This window comes from Lampetra fluviatilis, chromosome 52 (genome assembly GCF_964198595.1).
Source record: "Lampetra fluviatilis chromosome 52, kcLamFluv1.1, whole genome shotgun sequence".
NCBI classification, from domain to species: Eukaryota; Metazoa; Chordata; class Hyperoartia; order Petromyzontiformes; family Petromyzontidae; genus Lampetra; species Lampetra fluviatilis.
Window position 1 is genome coordinate 4,814,908 of NC_136326.1, and position 18,509 is coordinate 4,833,416.

General features: G+C 50.1%; 1 protein-coding gene across 1 annotated transcript in view; it reads left to right on the forward strand.

Moving 5' to 3' along the window:
* Positions 1–18,509, forward strand: part of LOC144949015 (ryanodine receptor 2-like) — a 260,188-nt gene that overhangs the window by 168,398 nt on the left and 73,281 nt on the right. Inside the window, exons 91-96 of the mRNA XM_078878800.1 lie at positions 3,447–3,551; positions 6,921–6,953; positions 11,341–11,422; positions 12,129–13,414; positions 14,494–14,546; positions 16,718–16,871. Coding sequence (XP_078734926.1) covers positions 3,447–3,551; positions 6,921–6,953; positions 11,341–11,422; positions 12,129–13,414; positions 14,494–14,546; positions 16,718–16,871 — 1,713 coding nt within the window. The remainder of the gene's footprint in view (positions 1–3,446; positions 3,552–6,920; positions 6,954–11,340; positions 11,423–12,128; positions 13,415–14,493; positions 14,547–16,717; positions 16,872–18,509) is intronic.

Genomic DNA, 18,509 nt, shown 5'->3' on the forward strand with positions numbered 1-18,509 from the left:
TCACGTAGAAGGGAAGTAATAAAATAAAAAAAATAAAACATAATAAAATAAAATAATTCTCACGACGTTTCGGCTACAAGCCGTCTACGGCTGCTTGCGTTGTAGCGGAAACGTCGTGAGAATTATTTTATTTTATTATGTTTTATTTTTATTATTTTATTACTTCCCTTCGACGTGACTTTACCGAAAGAACCAAGAAGATGAATTCCTGCAGTCACGAAAGCTTTAAATCGAAAAGTAGTGTAGGGAGTTTATGATCCATGTAATGAAGATGGTTGCTGCTGTTGCTAAACTTGAATGCATTGGGCTCTAGATTATTCTATGCGCATTTATTTGTATATATATTTAGAACCATTAAACATATACCGATTAAAAAAAAATGTGATTTGAAATCTATTCGTCATAGTAATGGATCTGTTTTGCACAGACAAGGGCTGGTTTTGTTGGTATACGTTAAGGATATATATTTAAAACAAATTGTCTCAGACTATACATTTGCGTATTTACCAACAATAATAATGATGATGATTATGATACACAGCCATTTTCAATCCACTGCTTTTATGAATCCACCCTCGCTTGTATGAAGGACATTCGCTTGAGAGTGAATTTCAGGTGGTGCTTACCCAGTTGATTCCAAAGCCATTGAATTATGGGCGGCAATTAATTTCAGTTTTCAAACCATTTACACCACGCAACATTATCTAAATATTCGACAGGAAAAAGAAAATCATTCCCGCCAGGCATGAGACACGTTGTCTGCTTGTCCGTTTTGTTAACTCTTCGACGGTTCATCTTCTTGGTTCTTTCGGTAAAGTCACGTAGAAGGGAAATAATAAATTAATAAAAATAAAACATAATAAAATAATTCTCACGACGTTTCGGCCACAACGCAAGACAGCGTCAGACGCTGTCTTTCCGACAGACCTGTTCTTCACCTGAGGACGGCTGCTTGCGTTGTGGCCAAAACGTCGTGAGAATAATTTTATTATTTATTATTTTATTATTTCCCTTCTACGTGACTTTACCGAAAGAATCAAGAAGATGAATTCCTGCAGTCACGAAAGCTTTAAATCTTCGACGGTTATTTAATGCAGCTGTGCAACCTTTGTATCCGCGCCCACATCGTCCACATGCTTTGTTATCCGCATCTTTTGTTGTTGTGATACATCCGCAGAAGTCCCTTTTCATCGATATTTATTTATCGATTAGCACCCCTCATCTGCGCCCATTCCACGGATAAGAGGAGTCGCTCAAGAAGTGGCGGGTGGCAAGGCTCCTATGCTCCATGGTTTCCCATGCATATGTTAGGAGTGTTTATTCCGGTTAATAGGATCCGTGAACATCACCCCCCAGATGAACGTGGATGAGAGAAGCTCCCCCCCGTTGTGCAATACATTTTTGCTGCAGTGTATAATTTGATCTTTTCTCTGATGTGCATTTCTATCATGTAATATGCAATTATTAATAATAATTCAAAAATTTATACCATCCATTTATAGATACCTGCCTGACATAATAAGGAGAAAGTATAGAGAAATCAACATTTTAATTGAAAGGCCTCTACTCATCTCCGAACCAATCTGCATCCATACAACGATATGGGGAACCGTAACTTTCTCAACGTTCAATCGCCCCGTTGAGAAGCCAGCAAGCAGGCTGGGTAGACATCGGTGGGACACCTTTGAACAGACAATCACTATGCGTATGTACGCTTCTGTGCTGGGAGTGGTGGTGTAGCGGTTAGCGCGACGCTGCGCTACGAACCTGGCGACCCAGGTTCGATTCCCGCTCATGGCAAACACCCGTGACGATTATCTGAACCGGTCCTGGGCCTCTCCTAGGTCGACTCAGCCTCAAATGAGTACCTGGTGCGATGTGTAAACATCGCCACTGGGGAGACAAAGGCGGCCGGGCGTGGTGTTGGCCACCCACCCCCTCGTGTGCCGTGTGGGCCTTTATAGGTGCTCGCTAACAGCACTTGCCCCAACAGTCTGTTAAGGCTACACGGGGGATCTTTGACTTTTGTGGCTTTAGAAGGAAGAACGCAACAACGGTGTTCCTGCTAAATCGTCGCGCGCAAACAGTGTGCTCCGACGTGTCCGTTCGGAGTTGTGCGCACTTGCTCGAGTGAGTTAATCTGGCAATGAGTTGTTGACGGTCGGTAATGGGGCTGGGTTGTAGGCCTGGAATGAGACCGTTTGACAAGACCAAAAATGTATTGAGACACTTGAAACGCAATGGCCCACTTAATTTGTGGGTTTGGTATGTTTTTTTCCCCCCTCTTACCCTGTTCCATATTCCCGCATTTTCTCTCCCGTCTCTAATCCCTCCCCTGGACTCCGTTATCCAATTATTTCCGCCCTTTAACATCGTCCTTCTCTCTTTTCCCAGATTCATTCTCGTTTATTCCCTTCCCATTCAATCATTCTCTCAGTACCCCCTCCATCCTGCTCCTCACCCTCCATGGCGTCTCGCTTTATCGCTGTCCATCTCCCTCTGTCTGTCTCCCTCACGCTGTATTTATCTTTCGATTTGTCTTCATGCCTCACTCGTAAAGTGTGCTTGGGCAGGATGCGGTTATTACTGGCTGCTTGCGTGTCTGTAGGGGTCAGTATATGTCTGCCGTCTCACTATTTCTCTATCAGTTTGTGTGCCTCTTACCCCGTCTATTTGTCTGTTACTCGCTATCCATTGTATTTGTGTCTCCCAAAGGGGCGCCACGGTGGCAAGATGTTAACTACCTCGCCTCGTATACAGGAGGTCGTGGGTTTGATCCCAACCCTGACACCCGTATATTTGGAGTTTGCATGTTTTCCCCCATGGTTGCGTGCATTTTGCTGCAGGAACCCTCTGGTTTTTCCATCCACATTTAGAAATACACTCCTAGAGTATTTGGCTGATAGATATCTCCGCGTGATAAGCCACTATAATTTGTGGCCAGGTCGATTTTTAAAAAAGAGCTATGTAGCTCAGCGGGCCTTACCTGTTAAAATGATAATAGTTTATTTTTATAATTTCAATTTCCTACGTCCACCGAGGAGATGGAGCGATGAAATCGGCTCGTGTGTGTGGTTGCTAAGTGGATGAGTAACATCGCAGGATCGTGCGAGGCGTTGGCGATTTTGCGTGAGGCCTTCATCTGGCGGTGAATTGACCATGTATGTTGAACTTCTTAGCCAACCATACTAATCGGAGGTGCCTCGGGAAGGACAACAAACTAAACACAAGAAGCAGTTCTCAAGGAATGAGTTTTAAATCTAGGTTTGAAAGTGCATAGCTCCAGTGGCTTCCTGATGTCAGAAGGAAGAGCGTTCCAGACGGTCGCAGAAGCGCATCTGAAAGTGCGCGATGCACCATGGCTGGTGGTGACGGTGTGTTCCTTCAGTCTGTCCGTCCGTGTGTCTCTTTGTCTGTCTCTGCCTCTTCCCATTCTCCTCCCGCAGGGTCCGTGCACGGGAAACCAGAAGAGCCTCGCTCACAGCAGGCTTTGGGATGCCGTCGTGGGCTTCCTGCACATCTTCGCCCACATGCAGATGAAGCTGGCGCAGGTAGCTAGAATCATTCGCACTGCATACAAAAAGAGTCACGTGTAAAAAAAAAAAGTACTGGTAAAGATTCAGCCCTGCAATTGCTTGCTCACGCCACTGTTGGCGGATGGGCCTCCCATTAGAGGGAGGTCTGCCAGAGCACGTCTGTGTAGGGTAGCTTTTGGCCTACTCTTCCACGCTGCCCAGATGTCTAGGAATCGGGGGGAGCACCCGAACTTGGCCTTAATTCACCGCGCGTGACCTGCCGCCCGAATAACCGTGGTGTCACCCGTTTATATTGCCCGGGATACAATAATAGTCCACAGTAGCCATCCATGTAAGCGTGCTTGCGTTAAGAGTGCATTCAATAACTCGAAAGGCATTCATATTTCACGTATAAAAAAAAGCAACATTAATGAAAGAAAACGTCTTGCTCCCTTGAAATTTGATTAATTCCCTGTTCTCGTAGCGTGGTAGAGTATCCAAAAGCGTGACATCTCGCAGTCGGCGCTATGCATGTATGTTCATGGAAGCAATGATTCTCATAGCGCGGTAGAGTATCCCAAATGCGGGACAGCTGCTGATGGCCCCGGCTCGTCGAGGGAAAGTGCTTGCGCGATTTCCCACGATCCGTGATGCGGTCGTCCGCAACCCCCCCCACCCCCCACCCGGTGCACATTGGAGTCTCGAGTCTAAAGATTGAGCACATCCCACACCCCCCCCTCTCCCCACCGGGTCTGCCGGCCGGAGGAGGTGGGGAGTGGGGCGTCAATCCGCTCACGACCCTGCGAAAAGTTGGCACCAGGAGGGGGAGAGAGCTGCTTTTGGGACTGTTAGCAGCAGCTGTAACGTGCAAACAGTTGTTATTGTTGTTCTAGAGCCAACATAATAACGGCCCACGTGATTGATCCATGCATTGCCCTCCGCTAATTACTGTTGGCGGAGCTGAGACAGGAGTTGAAATCCCACGTGTAGATGGTGACGGCCAGCGGCTACGGAACACTCGTTGTTGACTTCCCAATAAAGTTCTAATTGGGCCACCATTTAGATTTATTTATATACAAAAAAAATCCTCATGTTTATCCCCATTGTGATGGGACGACGTATCCGTTCGGGTTTCTCGCAGAGCGCTGCATCCCTTCGTGTCAGAGAGTGGTTCATGGAAGCAGATGTTGCAGAACTTCTTCCGAACTTCATTTAATTGACCTCAAGTCCACGTGCTAGAGGGCAGCACTTTTCAACCCCCACTCCGCCACCGAGAGGAATGTTCGACATGCCACTGGGCTGGGACCATCATCAGCTCGCCGCACTTGAGAACCCAGTTGAATTTCGTTGAATCACGGGGCTCCTGTCAGGATTCAAACTCAGGATCTCGAGCAGTGTGGTAATATTATTATCGAACCCCGGGCTAAGTTGCCTCCTTGACCAGTATGTAATTCGCGGAAGCTTCCAATTGCTAGTTGAGCGCTGTGCCCCCCCAGGAAAAGCCCAACCAGATATTTCAGATATTTCAACCCATCTTCCCGTATTTTTATATGTGGGATGGCCATACTTTTCCAATTCAGATTCACCAAGCTCCGGCACATTGCTCGCACTAGTCCTGGCTTCCTTTCCCCGGTTGCCTGTGCCATCCCGTACCTCTGCGCGAAAAGCTGCGCGCGTTACAAAGTCTACGGATTTTTTTGTTTGAGATGCAATTTGCACGCGTGACGCAGCTGCGTATAAAAAATAGAACAATTTTGTTACTATTTTTATGATTTGGGACTACAGAAAAAAAACGAGTGCCACTTTGTAGGAAGTGAACAGCTGTTGTTCCGTGGAGAGACAGACACACCGTCATGGGAATGTGGAATTTCTGCTCCTGACTCAGAGCTATCAGAGGGCTATGCAATGCTCATTTGATCATAGATTTTATTTTTTCAAGGCAGAAACGTTCAGTAATTTATGCTCATGCGTCATTAAAACTGCTATGTTCAAGATTTTAATGAGGTTGTGTTTGAAGATGTGCATATTTCAGTACCCTAAAAGCAGCGTTATTTGATAAAAGGGCTCTTGCTGAATTTGATCTGCTTCGATATGGTCTATTTTTGCTGACTTATTTATGGAAATGAATGAACATGTGGTGATTTTACAAGGCAACTGAACCGATCACTCGTCATCAAGATACTGGCCGTGGACATTTATGAATGACCTATGACATCCATAGTCATTGTCGACAATCATCCATTCGTCATCATTGTGAATGAACACGGAGACACCGATCTGTGAGTGTTTCAATCTGTCTAATGGGTAGCATCTTGATCTTATATGCCTTTCCTCTAAGGCAGTGGTTCTTAACCTGGGGGGATGTAGGGTGCAAGACATGGCCAGATTTGTTTAAAAGGTAAATCATTGAAACACAAAGTAAGGAAGGGCACGTAAGTACAACTACTTTGTTTCATCAAACCTATGTATTACATTTTAAGCATTTTAACGATTGAGAATGAAAGGGGTGTAAGGCTGCAGTAAAGGTTAAGAACCACTGCTCTAAGGCATATTTCATATACATACATACGGTGTATTCCATGTATCCCAATATAGGTCAGTGTTTCAGCAAAAACAATTAGATTTACACGTCGGCTCTTGCCTATTACATCCAAGCAAACATTTTGGCAATCAAGAAAGCAACTATGGTTTACTGATGAGCTCCAAAATCACAAATCTGTCAAAAGTTATGAAACTTCTTTAAATGTGACAAAAAGTTTGTCGACATTTTAAAAGAATTAATATAAATATAAATTTGCTACGTATGTGCAAAGTGCATATATGCAGCACTCCATTCTCTGCCTCCACGCACAAAAAGCAATGTTTAATTCATAAGCCTATTAGCTATCCAGACCAATATTATCAATCAGCATTTGTTCATAATATTAGTCTGAAAATCCAATAAATAGGCTGACGGACTAAACAAATATATTTAGCACGTGTGTGGAGACAGCAGGGTGTTCTGCTCATAATTGCATTGTTTAACCCATCCTGGTTGACGGAAACGCGCAATGCGATTGCGCGTTCGAAAAATGTAAGCGGCGTTCGGTGGAGGTCAGCGAACGCAAAATAAAGCCCTCCGATCGGCCCCCACAAATCTCTTGATTTGCTCGCCACGCAAACGGCTAACGTGGCGACGCTGCCGCACCCGTGGCGGCGGCGACCTTTGCACTCCGAAAACAACTCCACCCTCCGGCTCCAGCCTTGCCTTGAAAATGCCTCGCAGTGTTCGGTGGGATGTCGCTGCTGTAGCGCGGTGTGCGCATGACAATGTCTCAGGGCTTTTTTTGTGTCGCTTTTTTCTCTCTTTCGTTTTTCTTTTCTTTTCTCCACCTTTCTGTGTTTGGTTCTTTCTCTCTGTGCCAGATTCACGACATTCGGACGGGCTTTCGTATTCATGTAAGGGATACATGCTTGCCCGTTCCGCCCGCCTGTCCGCCCGCCCGCCCGCCTGCCTGCCTGCCTGTCTGCCTGCCGCTTCTTCCCTCCCCTTACCCTTGACCCGCCTTAATGGAGAGGGTCCCCCCCCTTACCTGACCCCGGCACCCCAATCGCACTCTGACGTCAGGAGTCTCTGAAGCGTGCGTCATAAATATCAGACGAGTGTTCCCAGAGAGGGCTATTTTAGCCATTTGAATCCTAGAAAGCTTTTTTTTTTGTTCGCTTCGGATGCTTGGACGAATCGTTATTTAATACAGTTTATTTTTGTTACTGCTTGGGAGAAAGGAAATAATGGGAGTTCCTGGGAGGGGCCAAAAACAAATCAATAAAATCCCGTGCAAATGATAACCGAGGCTCGGCAAGCTTGTGGAAAACACCACGCTCTCTGAGTGATACCATCCCACCCATACGTACCATCACGAAACCCACACTCATGCGCCATAGGCCTACACTGCCAACTGAAGTCCGCTCGGCCTTGATGATCGGTGCTTTTAAGGCCGGACAAAGAGCATTTATTTTCTCTTCCGTTTAGTTAATTTTTTTGTTAAAATGTTTGTATGTGCCATTCCGCGCTACTGTATCAGCTTTTTTGCTGAATATGGTGCATTACATTTTTTGGATAGATTGATCTAATGATTGAAAGGGTTAAAACATCTAAAATAAGGTACATTCCAAGCAACGGCCCTTGTTCACTGGAGAGATAGAATCTCTCACATGTTGTATTTTTCTGATTTATCTGAAAATCAGGTACACACACCCAACGTGCATTCAGGCCATTGACAACCCATTGCATTCGAGTTCAACTTCAGCGCTGCGATACGTATCTTCTGTTAACCGTTGAGAGTTGACCAACATTTATGCTCATTGGCTGATGCATCAGAACATCGCACGGCAGGTGCAGCCCCCCCCCACCGCCCACACACCCCACCGTCCCTACTGTCCACCCCGTGCGACTGTGACTATCAGCCAAAAACCACGGAACGCGTCATTCAGCAATGCACGCGCTCCGCTCGTTCACCAGCAGCGGCGTCTCGGACATTCACAATATCGTCGCTACCACAGCCCCCGACTTGCCTCAGCAGCAGCAGCAGCATCGACGTCCAACGTAGAACGTCGTCAATCATCCGCGCCACGACTCCTCTTGGCCATTCTAAATTACGAACCCGATTTCGATTGTTTTTAAACGGTCCCGTGACCTACGCTCACGTAATGGGGTCTGAATGAATGAAGAAGCCGTATTAGCGTTTTAACGCTACGTCTGATTTCACCCGCAAACAGCCTGACGTCAGCTTGCGGTTTTGGTGCAAATGTTTCGTGCAAATGTTTCCCCACTTCTTGTCCTCTCTTTCCTTGGCTCCCACCCCCCCCCCCCCCCGGTGATGTTTGGATTTGCAACCGAGCTGGCCAAGAGCCTTCCGTCGTGCCTCACAATAGGCTCCGTGCCTTGTCAGTGTGACTTGACTCTGCGGTTTTTCTTCACTCACACTTTGCCCTTCACTAACCGGCGTCCGAGGTTCATTTTAGCACGGCGCTTCCCAACGCTCTGTCTGCGTGCCTCCCTCAACGGTGGGGGGGGGGGGGGGAGGAGGCCCCTCTTCCCAATCTTCAGACGAGTTCCGCGTGCTAATTACCGAATGCCTCCATCACCATCGTGCTGGTTGTCCAATGGATGGACCTGCCCGCCGCCATATGAATGTGGAATTTCCACCATTGGCTGATGGCCGTAAAGAGGACACGGGCGCTGCTGCCCCCGTGCTCGTTTGAGCGGGGGAAAGCACTTTCACTTTCGTCGTCACGATCATCGGTCGTGTGAGCGGGGAGGACAGTCGATATTTTATTTTTTTCCCCCCGCGACTCATGAAGGATTGGTTCCAAGGTAGCGGAACGCGGCACAGACAGACGCCAGTCCCTTCCCCTCCGTAGCTTTCCGCCACTGTCGCGCATTTTTTTTCCCCCGGTGGCGGATGAGCTTTCTGATACCGTTAATTGGAATGGAAGCCACGGTTTTTTGTTGTTGCTCTGTAACCACAATTTCGACCGCAGTAATTACCTCTTCAATTGGCTTCCAGATCTCCATGCGCAGAGATAGCGCCTTTGAAACTGGGATCGTCTTTAGGTACGCGTCGGGGAGCATTAATTGCATGTGTAAACAGCAGAGAGGAGACTCTGGCAAGAAGAACATATCAAAGAACACATGTCACAATGGCCCAGTGTTTTTGAAGGCACTGCAATTGCTGATTATAATTACACTTCTTATTATCCCGTATGGCTGATGTAGATGCAGAACAACAAGCACACAATTTCACTAATTTCATGATAATTACACTGCACCGTCACCATCTCTGCCCGTCGCATATCCCCCCTGACCAATTAACCACCCCCGGCCCAAGTGCAGTGTTTGTGCCCGGCGTACCTCTCGTTTTCCCTGGGTCTTCACATAACCGACCATTTCACACGCAGCCATGTGCTCTTAATCTCACGTGGATGTGCCGATTTATACAGCGCACTGAAGCATTTCCCCACGTTTGAAGCAGCTTGCACTTTGTGTTCGCGTGCGTGACGACGGTGTAACCGCCATCTGATATAGACGTCCGCATATCCGACCACTACACATATCCACCTGCTCCTCAGTCCCCAGGGACTCGGATACGCGACGTTGTACCGTACTTTCCGTTGCGCTGGCCAAGGTCGAGAGGTCATGACGTCGAAGCCACCAACGTCCCCGCCATCCCTCCCTTCCTCTTGCTCAATTCCTTCCACGTTGCACATTCGACGTCCGACCTCCGAGCGTCTCGCGGCGTCTCACCATCTGGCATTAGCAATTCCCCCTGGGTTGTCGATCTCCGGGTGCCCCTCCAACGATTGTTCGGATCGAGCGGGGGGGGGGGGACATTGATTGTTAACGTCGAAGAGAGTGGCTGATGAGGAGGCGCGCAGGCTGGCATTTTTGAGGAGCCGTGTCGAGCGTTTGCACAAAATAGAATCTAACGGCAACGACTGCAACACGCACGACGCAGAATTAACGACGTCCCTCTTTCAGGGTCAATTTCACGACCGCAAATTTTAATTGCTTAACCGGTTGAGTTTAACGTCGTGGGTAAGTGGTCGTGTGTTTCATGGCGGTTGAATGAAAAAAAACACCCCAAAAAGTTAACGCTGGCCATTGTGTGAAGAATTGTGTTAATAAAGAGCACTGAATGAGTGCAGTGAATCAATGAATAGATGTTGAACATTGTGAACGGACACTCACGCATGTCCTTTCCTTTGCCCAGTGTCTGGTTTGACACACACCGGGGCTTCGTGGCGGGTAGGAGGTGTGCAGCTCAGTACCTCGAATTCTGAGGGAGGAGGGGGGGTGCCCGCCAAACGTAGACAAATCACCCACTCTGCAATGGAAAAACACTCGACTCTGACATCTTGCCGAATCTTGACGCGTAATTCGGTAATCGAAGCCACGGCGTCACTGTGTGTACTATCGAATATGGACACGATGTACGTTGGTTTTTAATCGGTGTAGAGCAGGGGGGGTCAGCGGCCGCAATGAGAAGGAGATCCATTTTTTAGTTGTCAAATTCGGTAAAGAAAAAAACTGAATAATTCAAAAGCCGCAGTGCAAGTGGTGGATACGAGACGGTGGGTCCTTAATAAATAACTGTCACGAATCAGCAGTCCTTAAAGAGCCACCGCGTGTGGATCCGGAGCGGCAGGTTTTCCGACCGCTGGTGTAGAGTATGCCATCACAAAAAATGTACTATTGTATTGCGTCATCTTCTATATTCCACTGTCGACATATTCCCAGATCATGAGGACACCGTGTGGATGTTTGTGTAAGAACTCCAACTAATTTTTATTTTACCAGGTGAGCTCATTTTCACAAGCGACCTGGCCACACAAATGATAGCTCAACGAAGCGGCTTATCGTCACGTGGAAATGTATAGCAGCCGAATACTCTAAAACGCGTGATATTGATTCTAAATGTGGAGGGAAAAAATGGAGGACCCGGAGAGATATCCACACGACCACGAGGAGAGAGACACGCCAACTCCAAATATACAACAGGCATGGGGATCGAACCCACGACCTCCTGTATACCAGGCGAGGTAGTTGACATTTCGCCACCGTGGCGCAAAGATAACCATTGGCATCACAATAGCAAAACAATTTAGCGGACAGTTGCCCTTCTTCGCATATATCTGCTCCTCGACTTCAACAAATGAATAAAAGTGCGCCGATTGCACATCCCGTTACCGTCCGCTTATTTATGTGCAAAAGGTAGACGGACGGATGTTTCGCTTGTCCAGCGACCACATGCGGGCCTGTGTGTTTGCGCTGCGACTCTTGCAGGACTCGGCGCAAATTGAGTTGCTGAAGCAGCTGCTGGACCTGCAGAAGGACATGATTGTCATGCTGCTGTCCATGCTGGAAGGTTGGTTGGGTTTTTTTTGCCGTTGTCGTTCACGGGTCTTAACAGGAGAGAGCCGTGTTTCAAAGACGTCGTTTTTCACGAGCGTTTTTCTAGCGTAACCGCCGTTGATTACTGGGACAAGGGTTGTTTTGGGGGTATCCTGGTGCCCCCCCCCCGCCCCCACCATTGGAATGTAAAATTGCCATCAGTAACCCAGAGCCAAGACTCTTGAGCAAACAGATTGATCTCTTGGTTCTTGTCTGTATTGCGTTGAAGATTAGTTGCCCATATACTTTGGTTAATTTTAAACGCTGGCATTTAGAATTTTGTACTCAGCTGCATTCTGCTCATTCTGCTGAACTTGAGATAATTTTACAGTCATTGCAGTGTCATTTTCAATCGAAAGATTCATCAAAAGTTATCTCAATATTAATTGACTTTGTTGTAAACGTGAGATCCGCTCCATCCATTCCATCCATTCTCAGTCCGCGGATCGATTAATGCCTCCCCAATGCCTCCACGGTCATCGGAGCTTTTGACCATACTTCATCACGCTGTCTCCAGGTAAAAGTTTTTTTCACGAGTTATTCCAGAGGAGGAAAATTTCAGGGCGCTTTCGCGTGGAGTTGACTCAGCCCATTATCCACAAAGGGGTCAATAAAATCGGTACCAAGTTGTGTAACCTCACCCCTCCCTTCACCCCCTCAAACGATCACTTTGCATTCAGGTAACGTCGTCAATGGGATGATCGGCAAGCAGATGGTGGACATGCTGGTGGAGTCGTCCAACAACGTCGAGATGATCATCAAGTTCTTCGACATGTTCCTGCGCCTCAAGGAGATCGTCTCCTCGGACGCCTTCCGCGACTACGACCCCGAGCGGAAGGGGCGCATCTCCAAGCGCGACTTCCAGAAGGCCATGGACTGCCAGAAGGCCTACAGCCCCTCGGAGGTCCGCTTCCTGCTGTCGTGCGGTGAGATCGATGAGAACGAGATGCTGGACTACGAGGAGTTTGCCGATCGCTTCCACGAGCCGGCCAAGGACATCGGCTTCAACCTCGCCGTGCTGCTCACCAGCCTCTCGGAGCACATGCCCAACGACGTGCGCCTGCACAACTTCCTGGAGAAGTCGGAGAGCCTCCTCAACTACTTCACGCCCTACCTTGGCCGCATTGAGATCCTCGGCAGCGGCAAGCGCATCGAGCGTGTGTACTTCGAGATCTCGGAGTCGAGCCGCAACCAGTGGGAGATGCCCCAGGTGAAGGAGTCGAAGCGGCAGTTCATCTTCGACGTGGTGAACATGGGCGGTGAGAAGGAGAAGATGGAGATGTTCGTCAACTTCTGCGAGGACACCATCTTCGAGATGCAGATCGCGGCCGACATCTCGGAGCAGGACGAGGAGGACGGGGAAGAGGCGGAGGGCGAGGAGGCGGAAAAGGAGAGCGTGGACGGGGAGATGGAAGACCACGGCATCTTCTCCCTGGGCTTCTTCAGGTCGGCGGCGGGCACCGCCGTGGGGCACGTCTTGACCGCGCTGTGGATCGTCTCGCCCTGGAACATCAAGCGGCAGCTGAGGAAGCTGATGAAGATGACCTTCAGGGAGATGGGCTCGTCAGTCGCCGCGTTCTCCACCACCTCCGTCGTGACCCTCTTCAGCGTCCTCTACAGCGTGGGGCACGGCTTCGTCCGCATTGTCACGGGCAGCGTCTTCGGCGACAACCTCGTCGAGGGCGTCAAGAAGATGACCGTGACGGACATCCTGGCCGGCATGCCCGACCCGACGCAGGATGACGTTCGCCGGGAGGCGGCCGAGGTGGAGCAGAACGAGGAGGAGGAGGAGGAGGCCACGCAGGACCTCATGGACCTGACGGCGGCCGACGACCAGGCCGACCTGTCAGTGGACATCTTCAACGTGGACCTGAAGAAGGAGTCCGGGCTGGGGGCGGGCGACACTGCCGAGCCGGCCTCCGGCGGCGCGAGCGCGTCGCCCGCCGACATCATGAAGACGTTCAAGGTGAAGGGAGCGCGGAGTTGAGTCGTAGCGGCTGATGGGTGGCTGAAGGTGATGGATGACGATTGATGATGATTGTTGATCATGGTGACCGATGATGATTGATGATGATGGATGATGATGGTGATTGAAAATGATTGTTGATTATAATGATTGATGATGATTGAAGTTGATGATTGAAGTCGATGATTGAAGGTGATGGATGACGATTGATTATGATTGTTGATCATGGTGATCGATGATGATTGAAAATTATTGTTGATAATAATGATTGATGATGATTGAAGTTGTTGATTGAAGATGATGGATAATGATTGATAATGATTGTTGATCATAATTATTGATAATGATTGAAGATGATGAATGATTGATGATGATTTTTTTTATCATAACGATTGCTGATGGATGATGATAAAAGATGATAAAAGATGATTGAAGTTGATTGATTGACCCGCCCATACTGGATATCTCTGAAAAAGAGTTTAACAGCTCATTGGATTCCTCCATTCTAAATAAAGATTCTGATGCTCATGATTGATGATGATGATGATGATGGATGACTGATGATGATGACCATCGTGTTGGTGTCATAGCACCGAGCTGCACTGGACCGAGGTAATAGGTTCACTTGACTCCATGCTGGCATGCGACGAAGGGCAACCTCGGTACTGCAGCACACGGGAGAAGAGGTCGCTTGAAGAGGTCTCGGAAGCAGTTCTGTGACGTCTCCTTCCGCAGACCGTTCGCTAACACGGGGGGCGATGCGCCGCTGTGCCAGAGTTCCAGCGGGTTCTTCGTCTCGACGACGACTGCAATGGGGACTGAAATTGGGGGCGAAACATTTCACGAGCTTTGTATTTACGCGTCCGTGTGCGTGCGTGTACGTGCGTGTACGTGCATGTTATTGTGTGTCTGTAGGTGCACGTGTGTAACGTACGTGCATGTACTTGTGTGTACGTGCGTGTGCGTGTACGTGTGCGTGGGGCCAATTGCCTTTAGCGCGAGTGCGCGTAGCGGTTTGTGTTCGAGCGGTCGCTCGCTAAGCGTTGGATTTCGCTCTCTTGCTGTCCCCTCTTCACAAGGCGGTGAAGAAGGCGCGCACCCTGGAGCCCAGCGTGGAGCCCGAGAAGGCAGAGTAAGGATTCTCTCTCTCATCCCTCGACTAAATCATCGACACGTCACCCGTGTATAGACCCCACGCGTCACCTGTGTGTAGACCCCACACGTCACCTGTGTGTAGACCCCACATGTCACCTGTGTGTAGACCCCACACGTCACCCGTGTGTAGACCCCACACCTCACCCGTGTGTAGACCCCACACGTCACCTGTGTGTAGACCCCACACGTCACCTGTGTGTAGACCCCACACGTCACCTGTGTGTAGACCCCACACCTCACCCGTGTATAGACCCCACGCGTCACCTGTGTGTAGACCCCACACGTCACCTGTGTGTAGACCCCACACGGCACCCGTGTGTAGACCCCACACGTCACCCGTGTGTAGACCCCACACGTCACCCGTGTGTAGACCCCACACGTCACCCGTGTGTAGACCCCACACGTCACCCGTGTGTAGACCCCACACGTCACCTGTGTGTAGACCCCACACGTCACCCGTGTGTAGACCCCACACGTCACCTGTGTGTAGACCCCACACATCGCCCGTGTATAGACCCCACACGTCACCTGTGTGTAGACCCCACACGTCACCTGTGTGTAGACCCCACACGTCACCTGTGTGTAGACCCCACACGTCACCTGTGTGTAGACCCCACACATCACCTGTGTGTAGACCCCACACGTCACCTGTGTGTAGACTCCACACGTCACCCGTGTGTAGACCCCACACGTCACCCGTGTGTAGACCCCACACGTCACCCGTGTGTAGACCCCACACGTCACCCGTGTGTAGACCCCACACGTCACCCGTGTGTAGACCCCACACGTCACCTGTGTGTAGACCCCACACGTCGCCCGTGTATAGACCCCACGCGTCACCTGTGTGTAGACTCCACACGTCACCTGTGTGTAGACCCCACACGTCACCTGTGTGTAGACCCCACACGTCACCTGTGTGTAGACCCCACACGTCACCTGTGTGTAGACCCCACACGTCACCCGTGTGTAGACCCCACACCTCACCCGTGTGTAGACCCCACACGTCACCTGTGTGTAGACCCCACACGTCACCTGTGTGTAGACCCCACACGTCACCTGTGTGTAGACCCCACACCTCACCCGTGTATAGACCCCACGCGTCACCTGTGTGTAGACCCCACACGTCACCTGTGTGTAGACCCCACACGGCACCCGTGTGTAGACCCCACACGTCACCCGTGTGTAGACCCCACACGTCACCTGTGTGTAGACCCCACACATCGCCCGTGTATAGACCCCACACGTCACCTGTGTGTAGACCCCACACGTCACCTGTGTGTAGACCCCACACGTCACCTGTGTGTAGACCCCACACGTCACCTGTGTGTAGACCCCACACATCACCTGTGTGTAGACCCCACACGTCACCTGTGTGTAGACTCCACACGTCACCCGTGTGTAGACCCCACACGTCACCCGTGTGTAGACCCCACACGTCACCCGTGTGTAGACCCCACACGTCACCCGTGTGTAGACCCCACACGTCACCCGTGTGTAGACCCCACACGTCACCTGTGTGTAGACCCCACACGTCGCCCGTGTATAGACCCCACGCGTCACCTGTGTGTAGACTCCACACGTCACCTGTGTGTAGACCCCACACGTCACCTGTGTGTAGACCCCACACGTCACCTGTGTGTAGACCCCACACGTCACCTGTGTGTAGACCCCACACGTCACCCGTGTGTAGACCCCACGCGTCACCTGTGTGTAGACCCCACACGTCACCTGTGTGTAGACCCCACACGTCACCTGTGTGTAGACCCCACGCGTCACCCGTGTGTAGACTCCATGGAGGTCGCCCATCTCACTCCTTGCCAGGGTATGAAGGCAGTTTAGCAAGTGGATTGATTTCCATCAGTTTCCACCTATACGGGGGGTTGAGTGTCACCCTCCCCCCCACCGCCTTCCACACCTAAAAACGCTCATCCCGATATAGGACCACAGAACTTGGACAATCGTCAGAGCCGGTTCCGGCCGGCTTCCCGCTTGTCTGTGGTTGGCCGTGACCGTGCGGAAACTCACGAGCGTCACGGCTGCAAACGTCTTTCTCATTTCCGCGTCATTTCATCTTGAAAGGGAGGAATACAATCAAAAGGACATTTTTGGGGGGATTTGTTTAATTTAAGATGTTCTTGCTCGTCACAGCAAGGAAAACGGCGAGAAGACGGAAGGGGAGGACCAGACCGAGGGGACCCCCAAGAAGAGGAGGCGGCTGAAGCAGCCAAAGAAGGCGGAGGAGACCGAGGAGGAGGAGTCCGTCTTCTGGAAAAACATCACCGCCTATCAGAAGACCTTCGTGGTGAGCTCCTTGTGACCCCAAGTGCTGGGCTGAGGTCAACCTGCCGTGTTTTTATTTTTTACTATATGGGGCAAAAATGTAAAATGTAACGGAGCTGTCGCTCTGTGTCTCCGCGTGCGCATAAACAAACGCTTAATAGAGGTTTGTGGGTTAGATCGCGTAAATATAAATGTGTCGTTAAACCCGCCACCACCCGACACAGCCAATTAGTAAGGTTTGTCACGTGAACAGAACGTGCCAATTAGTTGCTAGCACAGCACGCCAGTGTTGTTGGAGAGTAAACCCACCACATTTACAATCTGAGTAGGACGTTTCACCAGTGATCACGACCATCATCATCAGGCGGACAGGCAGAGTTGTGGAGAGATCCTTCTGCTTCGGTCTTAAAACAAATGCATTGGGTGACGTTCCACAGCCTGTCGGCTTTTGGCACCACCGTTGTATGGGACATTTTTTGGCAACTGAATTAATCTGCCGAAGAAGCTCCCCCAGTTCACGTGTGTGGAGTGAAACCGAATTTTCTGTTCTTCATTTGTTGAAGAAGGCACCCAGGTTTTTTTTTGTTTTTTAAGTGAACATCTCCAGAGAGCCAAATATCCCTCGGACGTGTTTTCCGGTTGTTACCGAGCTTTGCCCAGCACGAAGTCCAACGTTTCACTTGACAACTGGATTCTCCGAGCACGCGGGGCAAAACCTCGGACATCGTTCCCGGCGGACGCATGAGGCAGCACGGGTGATCTGCTCCTTCGCCTGGCACCGCCCGGCAAATGGGACGCGACCTAAGGAGGAGGGAGCTCTGGAAAGAATGCTTCACAGTTAAGAGGGCGGCCGTGTGCCGACTTGATGGATGGACGAATTTACAAAGCGATGGGCTCGCAGATTAATAAAAAAATTAAAATATTCATGAGCTGGCCGGGTGGCTGGGTGGGTGGGCGATACGTAGTAGCGGGACCCATGGGCATTGCTGGCCGGGTGTTATTTTTGTTGGCGCTGTCAGATTTCTGAACTCGCTTCAGCTTAATTGCTGCCCATGTTCAGGACGCGTGCACGTTCAGGACGCACGCAGTAATTGTGTCGGCGCACGCGCGAGAGATCCATTCGGAGCTCACCATCGCTGGCACGGGAGGACTGGCCGCTTGGCGAGAAGCTCGAAGACGCCGTGGTTGTTGACGCACACGACAATCCGCACCTTCCCCACTGCGGCGGGATTACCGACGCACGAATGAAACGAGATGCCGACCGCATGGGATCATCTCTTTAAACTGAGCCGTCCCTCTTCGGTTTAGTCGGTTGCCCCGGGTTCCGTTTTGCTTTCCTACTTTTCGTGCATTGCGCATTGGGAGCCTAGGATGGAATGTGCATTATAAATTTGAATCGTTATAATCAGCACGCGCAACACCACGATGCGCCGCGTAACACGCTGCCGTGGTTACGTTCGACTTCGAACGAAGAGGAACAAATTGCAGAAATGGGAATGCAAAATTTAGAGATGAATAGATGAGGAATGTGGAATTAGGGGTCGGTCTTCCCCGTCTCAGACACGAGAGAGAAAAGCGGCTCAGACGGCTAGAAGGGGGGGTGGGGGGCGACACGCGCTCCGTAAGACGAGAGAAAATCCACATGGGAAGAGGAAGGGCG